The sequence below is a fragment of the Ranitomeya variabilis genome, chromosome 2 (assembly GCF_051348905.1).
Source record: "Ranitomeya variabilis isolate aRanVar5 chromosome 2, aRanVar5.hap1, whole genome shotgun sequence".
Taxonomy (NCBI): domain Eukaryota; kingdom Metazoa; phylum Chordata; class Amphibia; order Anura; family Dendrobatidae; genus Ranitomeya; species Ranitomeya variabilis.
Window position 1 is genome coordinate 639423289 of NC_135233.1, and position 14035 is coordinate 639437323.

The 14035-nt window shown below is 48.0% G+C and overlaps 1 protein-coding gene across 2 annotated transcripts in view; it reads left to right on the plus strand.

Moving 5' to 3' along the window:
• The window catches only part of LOC143807495 (adenylosuccinate synthetase isozyme 2), a 95732-nt gene that overhangs the window by 13801 nt on the left and 67896 nt on the right, over nucleotides 1-14035 (plus strand). For both annotated transcript variants that reach the window (XM_077289108.1, XM_077289109.1), the window contains exons 5-6: nucleotides 5383-5433; nucleotides 8486-8552. In XM_077289108.1, the coding sequence (XP_077145223.1) occupies nucleotides 5383-5433; nucleotides 8486-8552 (118 nt within the window). The remainder of the gene's footprint in view (nucleotides 1-5382; nucleotides 5434-8485; nucleotides 8553-14035) is intronic.

Consider the following 14035-nt stretch of genomic DNA (forward strand, 5'->3'; position numbering starts at 1 on the left):
AAAGCAAAAATTCTGTTGGGGTATCAAAACTTCTGAGCACAACTGTACATGGACATGGCTCTCTACAATAGGTTGTGTGCTTGTGCTTACTGCCTGATTTTTCACAACTCTTATAAACTATAGTGGAGCGAGCTGCAGATGCTGAAGGCCATCTGTATAAAAATGGAAAAAGGGGAGTTTCTAGCACCCATCGATGTTAGACATGCTTACCTGCACATTCTGATTTCCCCCCCCACACCAAAATTTACTGCGTTTCGCCATTTACGAACAGCATTTTCAGTTCGTGGCCTCGCCCTTTGACCTTGCTACCGCTCCCAGGGTCTTCACAAAGGTCATGGCGGCTATCCTGTCCATCCTGCACTCTCGGGGCATGGTCGTACTACCCTATCTGGACGACCTCCTGGTCAAGGGTCTGTCTTTCCACGACTGCACAGAGTACGTTCGTATCACTTGCGATACACTTTCTTATCTGGGTTGGCCGATAAACTTAGCCAAGTCTTCCCCCGTTCCAGCTCAGCAGATATCCTTTTTAGGCATGACCCTGGACACCTCCCGAGGGTTGGTGATTCTCCTTCAAGACAAGGTCCTAGCCCTTCAGCAAGGAGCCCACTCACTTTCTCAGTCATCCATCGCCCCCCCCGCGCCCTCATTCCAACCGCTTTGCGATGAGGGTTCTAGGCAAAATGGTGGCAGCATTGAAAGCGGTTCCTTTTGCACAGGTGCACCTCCATCCTCTACAGCATGCTCTTCTAGCGGCTTGGGACAGGAACACGTTCTCCCTCGACTGCCGGTGCCGCCTATCCCTGCGGGTCAGGCAGACTCAGATGGTGGACATTGTTCTTCCCTCAACCAGGGAAAGTCCTTTCTAATGGTTCAGTTGGCTAGTGGTGACTACCGATGCCAGTCTCCTGGGCTGGGGAGCAGTTTTTCGTCACCACACTGTTAAGGGCCGCTGGTCATCTCGGGTATCCAAACTTCCAATCAATGTCCTGGAAATCCGAGCGATATGGCTAGCACTACTGCAGTTTCATTATCTCCTAGCGGGTCACCCCATCCAAATTCAATCGAACAACACCACGGCTGTGGCATACATCAACCATCAAGGGGATAACCGCAGCAGGATGGCCATGTGCGAGGTATCTCACATTCTTTGATGGGCAGAGAGGAACCACTCAGTAATTTCAGCAGTGCATATACCAGGCATGGAAAACTGGGCGGCAGACTTCCTCAGCTGCCAGGCTCTCGCCTCTGGGGAGTGTGAACTTCATCCGGATGTTTTCCAACAGATCTGTCTCCGTTTGGGGACCCCGGATGTGGGTTTGATGGCGTCCAGACTGAACACCAAAGTCTCCAGGTTCATAGCTCGGTCGCGAGATCCAGCTCTGGAAGCTCTGGTTCTTTCGTTGTAACAGTTCTGTCTTCTGTACGTTTTTTTCCACTGCTGATGTTTCTTTCGAGAGTCATCAGAAAGATCAAGCTGGAAAGGGTTCCAGTGATCCTGGTCTCTCCGGATTGGCCACGCCGGGCACGGTTCGCAGAGTTGGTGTGCCTCGTCACCGACGTACCGTGGCGACTGCTGGATTGTCCAGATCTGCTCTCCCAGGGGCTGATTTACCACCAGAACTCACCCAGCCCTGTGTTTAACGGCTTGGCCGTTGAATCCTGGATTCTGACCCAGGCTGTTTTTTTCACAACAGGTCGTGTCCACAGTGAGCAGTGCTCGTAAGCCTGTGTCGGTACGCATTTATCACCGTACCTGGAAGACCTTTTTTGCTTGGTGCAAAGTTCGTGGACATCTCCCCCCTTGTCTTCTCTATTCCCACCATTTTAGAGTTCCTACAGACCTGTCTGGACTCAGGCCTGGCTCTCAGCTCGCTCAAGGCTCAAGCGTTTTTCGCTCCCCTCCTTCCCAGAGCCATAACTCTTTTTTTATTTTTTTATTTTTCCGTCAATATGGCCATGTGAGGGCTTATTTTTTGCGGGACGAGATGTACTTTTGAACGATACCATTGGTTTTACCATGCCGTGTAACAGAAAACGGGAGGGGAAAAAAATTCCAAGTGTGATGAAATTGCAAAAAAAGTGCAGTCTCACACTTGTTTTGTTTGGCTTTTTTGCTAGGTTCACCAAATGCTAAAACTAACCTGCCATTATGATTCTCCAGGTCATTACGAGTTCATAGACACCAAACATGTATAGGTTCTCTTTTATCTAAGTGGTAAAAAAAAATTCCAAAGTTTGCTTAAAAAAAAAAAAAAAAAAAAAAAAAAAAAAAATTGCGCCATTTTCCGATACCCCTAGCGTCTCCATTTTTCATGATCTGGGTCGAATGAGGGCTTATTTTTTGCGTGTCGAGCTGACGTTTTTAATGATACCATTTTGGTGCAGATACGTTCTTTTGATCACCAGTTATTGCATTTTAATGCAATGTCGCGGCAACCAAAAAAACGTAATTTTGGCGTTTTGATTTTTTTTAATCGCTACGCCATTTAGCGATCAGGTTAATCCTTTGTTTTCATTGATAGATCAGGCGATTCTGAACGCGGCAATACCAAATGTGTAGGTTTGAAAATATATATATATATATATATATATATATATATATATATATATATATATATATATATATATATATATTTATATATTTTAAATTGTTTTATTTTGATTGGGGCGAAAGGGGGGTGATTTGAACTTTTTATATTTGTAAACACTTTTTTTATTTTTATTTTTTTTATTTTGGCATGCTTCAATAGCCTTCATAGGAGGCTAGAAGCATGCACTACACGATCGGCTCTGCTACATAGAGGTGAAGCACAGATCACCTCTATGTAGCAGAAATGCAGGTGTGCTTTGAATGCCGACCACAGGGTGGCGCTCAAAGCAATCGGCCATCAACAACCATAGAGGTCTCAAGGAGACCTCTGGTTGTTATGGCAATGCACCGATGACCCCCGATCATGTGACGGGGGTCATCGATGCGAGCACCTCCAGCCGCGCGGCCGGGAGCGCTAGTTAAATGCCGCTGTCAGCGTTTGACGGCGGCATTTAACTAGTTAATGGGCGCGGGCGGATCGCGATTCCGCTCGCGCTCATTGTGCGCACATGTCAGCTGTACAAAACAGCTGACATGTCACGGCTTTGAGGTGGGCTCACCGCCGGAGCCCACCTCAAAGCAGGGGATCTGCCAGCTGATGTACTATTCCGTCAGCTGGCAGAAAGGGGTTAACATTAGGTATGCAAGCCATGCAGATGTATGCGGAATGCCTCCGCATGCGTTGTAATTGATGCTACGCCGACAAAATGCAACATGTTGTTTGACTTGGCGCAGCGTCAAAACGAGGCATGCGGAGGCATCCGCATACATCCGCATGGCCTGCGCACCCAATGTTAAAGATAGGGGACGCATGCGGAAGAGGTGCGGCAGTGGGCGGGGCTTAACGGAGGAAGAAGGCTTTCATCCGCAGCCCTGCCGAACGCTAGTGTGAATCAAGCCTAACATTTTGGAATAATTTCAGAAAAATATTCCTCAATGTAAAATTGCAAAGTCTTTGAGCATCCGACCAGCAACATCAGGTATGGGGAATCTCGGACTCTGGGCCATTTACCTTTTGTCTGGCTCCAGGCACATTCCCGAAGACCGCAGTGCCTCAGCCGCTAGTCCATTAATTTCTTCTTGCAATGTGAGCACTTGGATAAGCTGAGGTGCATGTCATGAAAGACTGCACCCTGATGCCAATGCCAGCGTCAGGACGTACTTTGAGCAGAGTCGGCACCTAATTTGTACTGCCACCGAAGGATGGTGTAAATATCCAAATGGCCCTTGGCAGGAAAAAAGTTTGGCCACCCTTGATCTATAGCAAAGAATGTCATCAAAAGATTCTGAGACTGTGGAGAAATCCATGTGCCCAAGTGACAATGCGAACTGTACAAATCCCTACATGGGCTTGAGAATACATTGTGACATACTCACTTCTAAACGGCTGCATTCGTGCCTATGGCATGAGCAGCTTACACCTCTGGAAAGTCACTGTCATTGCTGATTATGCAGAAGTTTTCGAACAATTCGTGCTCCCATCCAGATGTCTGTTTCAGGGAAAATCTTGCATATTTCAGCAGGATGATGCTAAACACATACTGCACCCATCACCACAGCATGACTTCACAGAAGAAGAGCTCAGGTGATAAACCGGCCGACTGCAGGCCAGACCTTTCACCAGTAAAAATGAAAGAGAAAAAAAAACACTTGGTGCATAATAAAAAAGAAGAAATCTGACAACAAAAGCCCAAGACTGTTGAGAAGCTAGAGTCTGACAGCCCATTCTGGTCTGATAACATTCCTCCCCTTAATTGATTTTTCTCACTTCCCAAACTGTAACATCTCCTTTTCTTTTTACACATGTGGTAGACTTGACCCTAACCCAGGTGTTTTGAAATGTTGCTATCAATTGATAAATTGGTTAAAGGGAACCTGTCACCCCCAAAATCGCTGGTGAGGTAAGCTCACTGTCATCAGGGGCTTATCTACAGCATTCTGGAATGCTGTAGATAAGCCCCTGATGTTACCTGAAAGAAGAGAAAAAGAGGTTATATTATACTCACCCAGGGGCGGTCCCGCTGCGGTCCTGTCAAATGGGCGTCTCAGGTCCGCTCTGGCGCCTCCTATCTTCATTCCATGACGTCCTCTTCTGGTCTCCGCGCCGCAGCTCCTGCGCAGGCGTACTTTGTCTGCCCTGTTAAGGGCAGAGCAAAGTACTGCAGTGCTCAGGGCCTCTCTGACCTTACCGGCGCCTGCGCACTGCAGTACTTTGCTCTGCCTTCAACAGGGCAGAGAAAGTACGCCTGCGCAGGAGCCGCAGCGTGAAGACCAGAAGAGGACATCATGGAATGAAGATGGGAGGCGCTGTACCGGACCTGAGACACCCATCGGAGTGGGACCGCCCCTGGGTGAGTATAATCTAACGTCTTTTTCTCCTCTTTCAGGTAACATCGGGGGCTTATCTACAGCATTCCAGAATGCTGTAGATAAGCCCCTGATGACGGTGAGCTTACCTCACCATCGATTTTGGGGGTGACAGGTGTGCTTTAAAAAGGAACCTGTCAGCTGATACATGCTGCCAAAGCCACATGCACATAGGCAGAGGCTTGTCAATAGCTTAGCAGTTAGAAGCCACCTGGGATCCGCCTGTACAACTAGTCAGCCGTGCGGCTCCGTACCCAGCGGCTTTCAAAAGTAAGTAACATGTATGTCTGGATGGATGACTTTTTTTTTTTTTTTTTTTCAATTCTTCTGTGCTTTATAAAGGATAACAACATTTTGTATATTCCACATGGATCTATTGGTGAATGTACTTCATAATTGTATTATATTCTTGTTTCCTTCAGGATTGGCTGGCTGGGAAAACAGGCTAACTATCTCTGATCGAGCACACATTGGTACGTTATCGCTCTTGGAAGTTTGGAAGATCTTCATGTACTAGAAGTGATGATAGATGCCGTAAACAAACATGTGTAGATCATTCTCTATTTCTATTTTGTGCTGACAGTCCCTTTCACTTACCAAGCACTAGGAAATCATATAAAAGGGGTTGAGCATTAGATAGCAACCCAGCATAAAAGTTTTATTTTTAAAGAGTCTCCAGGTTAGAAGATTTCCACAATAAGAAATGTAGGTTGCGTCTAAAACTGTTGTAAATGCTCTACATTAGTCCAAGGCACTACGTCTAGCCACCACCCATGTTAGTCGACAGGAGGAGGGAATCTTCATCTGCTGCACACTGTGCATTTCTCTTCCACTCTTCGGGTACGTACCCAAGATCAGGAAATGGCAGCACTTTGAATGCAGCATATTTTCACTGTGTACAAAACGCTGCATTCTAATTAGCGGGCACAGCTGTTAGCTGCGGCAGCCGTCTCCTGCCTCCTTCAACTTGCTGCTCCGCCACTACCTCTTCCCCCACCTCCCCATCCAAAGCCATAGCAGGTACATGTGGACAATAAGACGCACCCTTCATTTCCTCCAAATTTTGGGAGGAAAAAAGTGTGTCTAATAGTCCGAAGAATACGGTATATGTGGCCACCTAAAACAAATAACTGACTAACTTTTTATAACAGATATATGATTTTCTTGATACTTGGTATGGCTGTAGAATCTGGTCTGGAAGGTCCACCTCCCCCATGTATTTGGTGTAGTCAATGACTGACACAGGTTTTTGCTATGTAACAGTGGATCCCTGTTCTGCAGTGGCCCTTGTGGCATCCGTGTGGATCGAGCTCGGGTTAATATTATTTTTCTTATCCTTATACTGAGGGCAAGCAGCTTTCCATTGTACACAGCCCCTGATAGACCCTTTTGGAACTTTTCGTTGACCAATAATTGTGGAAACCCCTGACTGTTTTTGCGATTGGTCCCACAAGCGCCCCTGTTTTGTTCAACCAGACTTTTAAATAAGGGTATGCTGGTGTAATAATTGCCAACATACTGCCTTTGTCAGGACCCTCGATGACGTTGCGGCTTGTGATTGGTCGCGTGCCGCTCATGTGACCGCTCACGCGACCAATCACAGGTCGCGACGTCATCGAGGGTCCTAAACTCCTCATTCTTAGGAACGGAGGCTGCCGGTTACAATCGGTAAGGTCCAGGGGCCACCGGACGGGTGAGTATATCCATATTTTTTATTTTAATTCTTTATTTTTTACATGAATATGGATCCCAGGGCCTGAAGGAGTCTCCTCTCCTCCAGACCCTGGGAACCACACACTGGGAACTTCCGATTCCGATACCACAATAGTATCGGAACTCGGTATCAGGATTCCGATACCCGATACTTGCGGTATCGGAATGCTCAACACTACTATTGACGTTAAAATGCCAAAATGAGCATTTCATAACAGGTCCTAGGAAGAACAGCAGGGGTGGCTTGAACAGGGCGGTTGTACCAGTAATACTGAAAGATTGTTTTTTGTTTTTTTTTCTCTTATCTAACAAGCCCTACTCTGACTAGAAGTCCTTTAAAAAAAAAAAAAAAAATTGGGACATTAGTTGGTGTCCATAAATTTGATCTAGCATAATAGGATCGTGGATTCTGGCTGATGAATTGGGACATATACATTTGTTTGTAGGACAATATGCTCTAGCAAGCTGTCTGTCATAAATTAAAAAAAATAATTTTTTCAAAATTTTCCTCTTCCACATTTATACCAGGAATGGCATTAAAATCAGGAATGAATGGAGTAGCCGAATCCGAAGCCTCCCATCTGGGAAATGCTGCATCAAGAGGCAAAGCCCCTTGAACATTGGTGTCTGCCAATTCACGAGCACTAGGGATAGCGCTAGTAACATAGTTAAGGTTGAAGGAAGACTTTAAGTCCATCTAGTCCAACCCATAGCCTAACCTAACATGTTGATCCAGAGGAAGGCAAAAACCCCATGTGGCAAAGAGTAAGCTCCACACAGGGGAAAAGAATTCCTTCCCGACTCCACATACGGCAATCAGACTAGTTCCCTGGATCCACGCCCTATCAAGGAATCTAATATATATACCCTGTAACATTATACTTTTACAGAAAGGTATCCAGTCCCCTCTTAAATTTTAAGTAGTGAATCACTCATTACAACATCATAAGGCGGAGAGTTCCATAGTCTCACTGCTCTTACTGGGCATTGTTCCCTGATTTGGAGACATTTCTCCAGAAGCGCTATTTTCCCCACTAGTTGTACTGGTCCCTGTGTGTGAGGATGGACCAGAATCACTGCTCATTTCTGAGTGATCACTGTCTCCGCTCCTAATGCCCTCAAAATCCACATCGCTTCTGATATTGCGCTTTCTTTACCGTCAGAAAATAAAAGGGCATACGCCTCCTCTACTATAAAACGGACGGGCCATTTTATATATATTGATGTGACTGATCAACTTTATTGGTAAAACAATTGAAAACAAGCCCAACCCTAACCTTCTTTTTTTTTTTTTTTTTTTTTTCTTTTTAACTTTATAACAAGATCGCTGACTGACACAGCTGTTGCCAGCGACATATGATATTGTCTCTCCTCTGATCTCTCACTGACAGGTGAACAGAGGAGAAACAGCGTTTTATGAGACAGATCGTCCAGGCAAGTTGTTTGCTACAACAAACTTTCCCAGTGATTTGTCTCATTGGCTGGCATGACGCTGACGTCATTAGGGCCTGAACCATGTTGTGTGCCGGAATTCTCTCGTAATAAGGTACGTGGGGGTCTGGTCAGCACAAAACCATAGACACAAAGGCTGCACAAAGCCCTGCTAGCGCTGACATTTATCTACAATCAGATGGGAAGGCGTTAAATAATTCCACAACTTTTTCCTTCATGGTGTAACATTTTCAGTCTTGATGAGTGTATATTGAATAACCATTCACTTAAGTCCCCAACTATACAATAAGATTTAGGCAATTAATTTATTTATATACTTCCTCTGTACGTAATGTTCGTTTTTTTTTTTTTTTTAAATAGTTTTTGACTTTCACCAAGCTGCTGATGGCATCCAAGAACAGCAGAGACAAGAACAAGCTGGAAAGAAGTAAGGACACTATAAACAGTTTATTTGTACAGTGTGCTGTGGATGCTCATTGTAGTCTTCTCTTGCCATACTTATTTTACAAAGGAGGAATGATGTTTTGAGAAATGCTAAAGCATACTTTAGCTCTAATTTTACTTGTCAACTTACTAAAGTGTTGTACATCTATATCTGGGTCTCCAGCTCGGCTGAGTATATGGGCCGCATAAAAATAGAATTTGGGGGGCCGCATTCTTTGAAGGACAGTGACCTTTTTAGTGATACCATTTTTTTTTTTTTTTACTATACACCTTTTGAACATGTTTGTTTTTATTTTTTTATTTCTTTTAGAACTTGGGTCGTATGGCTGTGGTGATAACAAATGTGCACTTAAAAAATATTACAGAAAAAAGATGGGACATAACTACAATTTAAAAACTTTTATTTTTTTTATGTCAATAGTCTCCATGGGAGACTAGAGGCTGCAATACTTTGATTGCCTCTGCTACACACAGGCGATGTTCAGATCACCTGTGTGTAGCAGAAATGCTCACTTGATATGAACACCGACCACGGGGCGGCGCTCATAGCCATCTGGCAATGACAACCATAGAGGTCTGCTGCAGACCTCTGGTAGTCATGCCGACCCATCGGTGATCTGCGATCATCTATGGGCGGGATTAGCGTCTCTCTGCCGGTAAGCACGAGTTAACAGCTGCTGTCAGAGATTTGACAGTGGCATTTAACTAGTTAACACAGCGGGTGGATTGCGATTCCACCCGCAGCTGTTGCGGGCACATGTCAGCTGTATAGATCAGTTGTCATGTGCCCAGAAAGGTGCTGGCTCGGTGCCAAAGCCCGCCCCAAACGGGGGGAGTCTGACATGGGCGTACTATTCTAGCCAATGTCACAAAGGGGTTAACTGAGTTGTCAGATGCAGAATTATTTACATAGTAACATAGTTATTAAGGTTGAAGGAAGACTTTAAGTCCATCTAGTTCAACCCATAGCCTAACCTAACATGCCCTAACATGTTGATCCAGAGGAAGGCAAAAAAAACCCATGTGGCAAAGAGTAAGCTCCACATTGGTGAGGAAAAAAATTCCTTCCCGACTCCACATACGGCAATCAGACTAGTTCCCTGGATCAACACCCTAACCAGGAATCTAGTGTATATATAACCTGTAACATTATACTTTTTTCTCCTACGCCTCATTGGGGGACACAGACCGTGGGTGTATGCTGCTGCCACTAGGAGGACACTAAGTGATACAAAGAAAGTTTGCTCCTCCCCTGCAGTATACACCCTCCTGCTGGCTCCCAGCTAACCAGTTCTTGCTTAGTGTCTGTAGGAGGCACTTGGGTCTGTTTTCAGACCCCAACTTTTTTATTTTAATTTTAATTTTTCTGTAAATTTTTATTTTTTATTCAACGGAGTGAAGGGGGCGACGGTTCCCTTTTTTATAAGGTCCGCTCTCCCCCGAACCAGCAACAGGCGAGCACGGCGAGTATACCTCCCCGTCCCTCTCCTGCGACGCTGGAGCACGCCAATTTTTACTGGGGCGACGGTTTTCCATCTTTGGTCCCGATCTCCCTTCCCCCTGCAAGACGGCGAGCACATAGAGCCTGGCTCTAATGTCCCTCTCCGGGGGCCCGACATACAAGGCCCACATTACATGGCGTTGCACAAAGGGATTACAGAGGATGGATGAAGCGCGCAGGCACAGGGGGACCTGCATTAGACTGTGAGTACATCAGGAGTTCCCTCCTGCGCTACGGATCGCTTTGCGGCCGCGCCGCCGCACACCGCCGGGCAGGCCAGAAATTTAGTCCCCGGTTTTTTCAGCCGGACTAGGCCGCAGTGGCCTCTATGGGGCAGGCGCCGGCGGTACTTGCGGCAGAGTCCCTGGGGAGAGGCGCCGGCGGTCGGGGGACTGCGGCGGTTAGCCTCGCTCCGTTGCGGCCGCCGCGCATCGCCGGCAGGCCGGAAATTTAGTCCCCGGCTTTTCAGCCGGAGTAGGCCGCAGTGGGCAGATCCCTCGCACGGCCGTAACCCCTATATCGGCGCTTCTCGTCTGTGACGAGAGGCGCCCTGCAGATCTCGGGGGCCATCCTTCCTCACGCTGCCTGCGTGGAAGGTGCGGTCCTGGAGGTGCCGCTGGCTGGTACGCCACCGCCAATCATTCGGCACTACGTCGCGGCCCGCCGACGCGCTCCTCCGGCAGGTTCCATACCCCGGCTTCTTCAGCCGGACTAGGCCGCAGTTCAAATCCCCACCAACTGCCGGAGCCCTGCCCAGCTCACTTCAGGGACGACGGTGCCTTCACGGTCCCGACCTCACCACACCAGCAGCAGGCGACCACATGGAGTGTCTCCTCCATGTATCCTCTCCTGGAGCCTAGGCCTCATGCCGGACATCTGGCCCTGTCCACATGGGGGCTGAACTCCATGTATGTACAGAGGCCCCTCTCTATGGCGTCCGGGCAGCTCCCACTGTCCCACCACTGTGAAAGCGGATGGCACAAGGAGTCGGACGGTTCCTCTCCACCTCCCTAACAAAAGGGATGATGGATTGAGGTTTATCCCTCCTATCCCTGCACCGTCCACGCTGCAATACCCGACATCCGCGGCGGCTCTATGCCGGGACGCGCACCGATGGTGAGTGTATCTTACCAGCGATGGGCTTCTGCAGTGGGATATTCACAGGTAGTCTCAGGCTTCCCTGTGGCCCACCTCCCCTGAGGTAACGCTCCAGCCGGCTTAAAAAAAAAAAAAATATATAGCTCCTGGCTTCGGCCGATGTGTAGGCTGCACCCCGGAAGCGCACTGTGGCGCCCTACGGCGGCTCTGCCGTTTTTTCCTGGCGTTTTTCGCCTGCCACGGAAGCGCTCAATTTTCTTGAGCAACGCCCCTCACTTCTACGCTGGCGCCAGGTGCAGAAATTTGCCCCGGCTTGGGCCTATTCATGGAAGTCTCGAGGCTCTGCCCACGTCGCGCCTGTGACTCCGCCCCCTGAATTGGCGCTTCTCGCTCGCTGCGAGATTTTACTAAACCCGCATGTCCAGTATTCCTGGTCTTAAAGGCACGAGGCACGTGACCAGCATTCCCTGGTCTTAAAGGCACGTGACCAGTATTCCCTGGTCTTAAAGGCACGTGACCAGTATTCCCTGGTCTAAAAGGCACGTGACCAGTATTCCCTGGTCTAAAAGGCACGTGACCAGTATTCCCTGGTCTAAAAGGCACGTGACCAGTATTCCCTGGTCTAAAAGGCACGTGACCAGTATTCCCTGGTCTAAAAGGCACGTGACCAGTATTCCCTGGTCTAAAAGGCACGTGACCAGTATTCCCTGGTCTAAAAGGCACGTGACCAGTATTCCCTGGTCTAAAAGGCACGTGACCAATCCGACGCTGGTCATAAATGAGAAGCCCTCAGCCGCTGATCCCAGTTCATCCCAGTGTAACTAGTTCCCTCAGTCTACACTCCCTCGTAGAGCATTTGCCATCCAGTCCGGATATGCGATTCACTGGGCAGAACCCTCTACGTGGGACGCCATGCCTGGTCTGATTTTTAAGGGCGACAGGCCCTTTAAAGGGCGCCGATCTCCCCACACCATCAACAGACGGACACATGGAGGTCTCCTCCAGGTATCCTTTTCTGCATCCAGGCCTAACGACAGACAACCTGTCCTGTCCACCTGAACTCTGTGGATGTACAGAGGCACCCTTTTTGGGCGTCTGAGCACCACCCCTCTGCATCACCACGATTTTACAGAAGAGGCAAGAAGGCGGTTGTTCCCTCTCCACTTTCCTATTAAGAGGATGGTGGATCGAGGGTTCCTAATTTTTAACTCTGCAATGACCTGCTGGAAGCAGCCGCGCATTCTGCCACTTGTCAGATTAACCGGGTACAATCTCCTGGGGTTTACCTACCAGTATCCCTGCCCGATATGTCATCAATTAAAAATGCCACGATTTGTCAAATAGCAAATCTGGTTTGTTCCCTCTTGCGGCTACGAGTCCAGCCCTCTACCCTTCCTAGCCGCCGCATGGATTGGTAGAGCAACGGTCTCCTGCCGGAAGACCTTAACTACTTTGATTCACACCAGTACTCCTTTCCTGAAGACAGTACAGCTGGTCAATCAAATTTTTGAGTGGGAGACTAACGAAGGATCGTACATTCCTACAGCCCCGACCAACAGTGAGAGGGTTGTCCAGGACAGTTTAGATCTAAGGGATCTCGGTTCCTAAAAGGGGAACGAAAAGTAGGACCGATCCCGGACCTCATACTTCTAACAACCTTTCACAAGGTTCTTCCTCTTCGAATGGAGTTCCTTCGCTCAGCCATTACTTCAACAGAAAAAGGTGCAGTTTCTGGCATCCATCGACATTCGGGATGCTTACCTTCTTCAAAAATTCCTTTGCTTTTCCATTCGTGAACAGCATTTAAGTCACGACCTTGTCCATCGGCCTTGCTACCGCACCCAGAGTGTTCGCAAGGGTCATGGCGGCTGTCATGTTCCTCTTACACCTGGAGGCGTGGTCGTCCTGCCCTGTTTGGCCGACTGTTTACCCGCCCTTTCAGGACTACGCTACGTCATCTATATCACTTGCGATACCCTCTCACCTGGGCTGGTGGCTAGACTTACACAACTTCTCATTTCCATCCCAGCAGATATCCTTTGTAGGATGATCCGGTACTCTTCCAGAAGGATGGTAAATCTCCCTTCAGACAAGGTCATGGTCCTTCAACAGGGAGCTCGCGCACTTGCTCACTCATCCCCTCATTTAATTCGATTTGCTGGGAGGGTTCTGAGGAAAAATGGAGACGACAATGGAAGCCGTTTTCCTTCGCTCCATTAGTTTTCAACAAGTCAAGCAGACTTTCAGACTATATAGCCTCTGAGCTCCTTCTTCATCCAGGGCCTTCCTCCCGGTTTCATGGTTACTATTAACTTCCAATGCCAGTCCTCTTCTCCCGATCATTGCTCTGGAGATCCGAAAAGTAGTCCTACAGTAGGTCCACTACCTTATAGCGGGTCAACCCATCTGAATTCAATTGGACAACGCCACGGCTGTGCCATACGTCAATCATCTAGCGGGTACCCACGTCCAAGCACCATGGCCAAGGTACCTCACATTCTCACATGGGCCGAGATCTATCACTCGGTGATCTTGGCAGTACATATCCCAGGAGTAGAACTCTGGGCTGCGAACATATTCAACCGTCAGGGTTTCGCCTCAAGTGAGTGGGAACTTCACCCGGAAGTCTTCTTTCAGACCTGCCTTCACTGAAGCTCTCCAGTCGTAGTTCGGATGGCGTCCTGACTGATCGCCTGTGTACTCGAGTTGTCGTTCGGCCTCGAGATCCAAGAGCCATCGCACTGCATGCTCTGGTTATTCCGTGCTACCAGTTTCCACAACCCCCTGTTCACCACTTCCGAAAGCTTTTCAGAAGCTGAAGGGGCCCCAGTGATCCTCGGAAATCCGCACTGACTACGTCAGTTTGC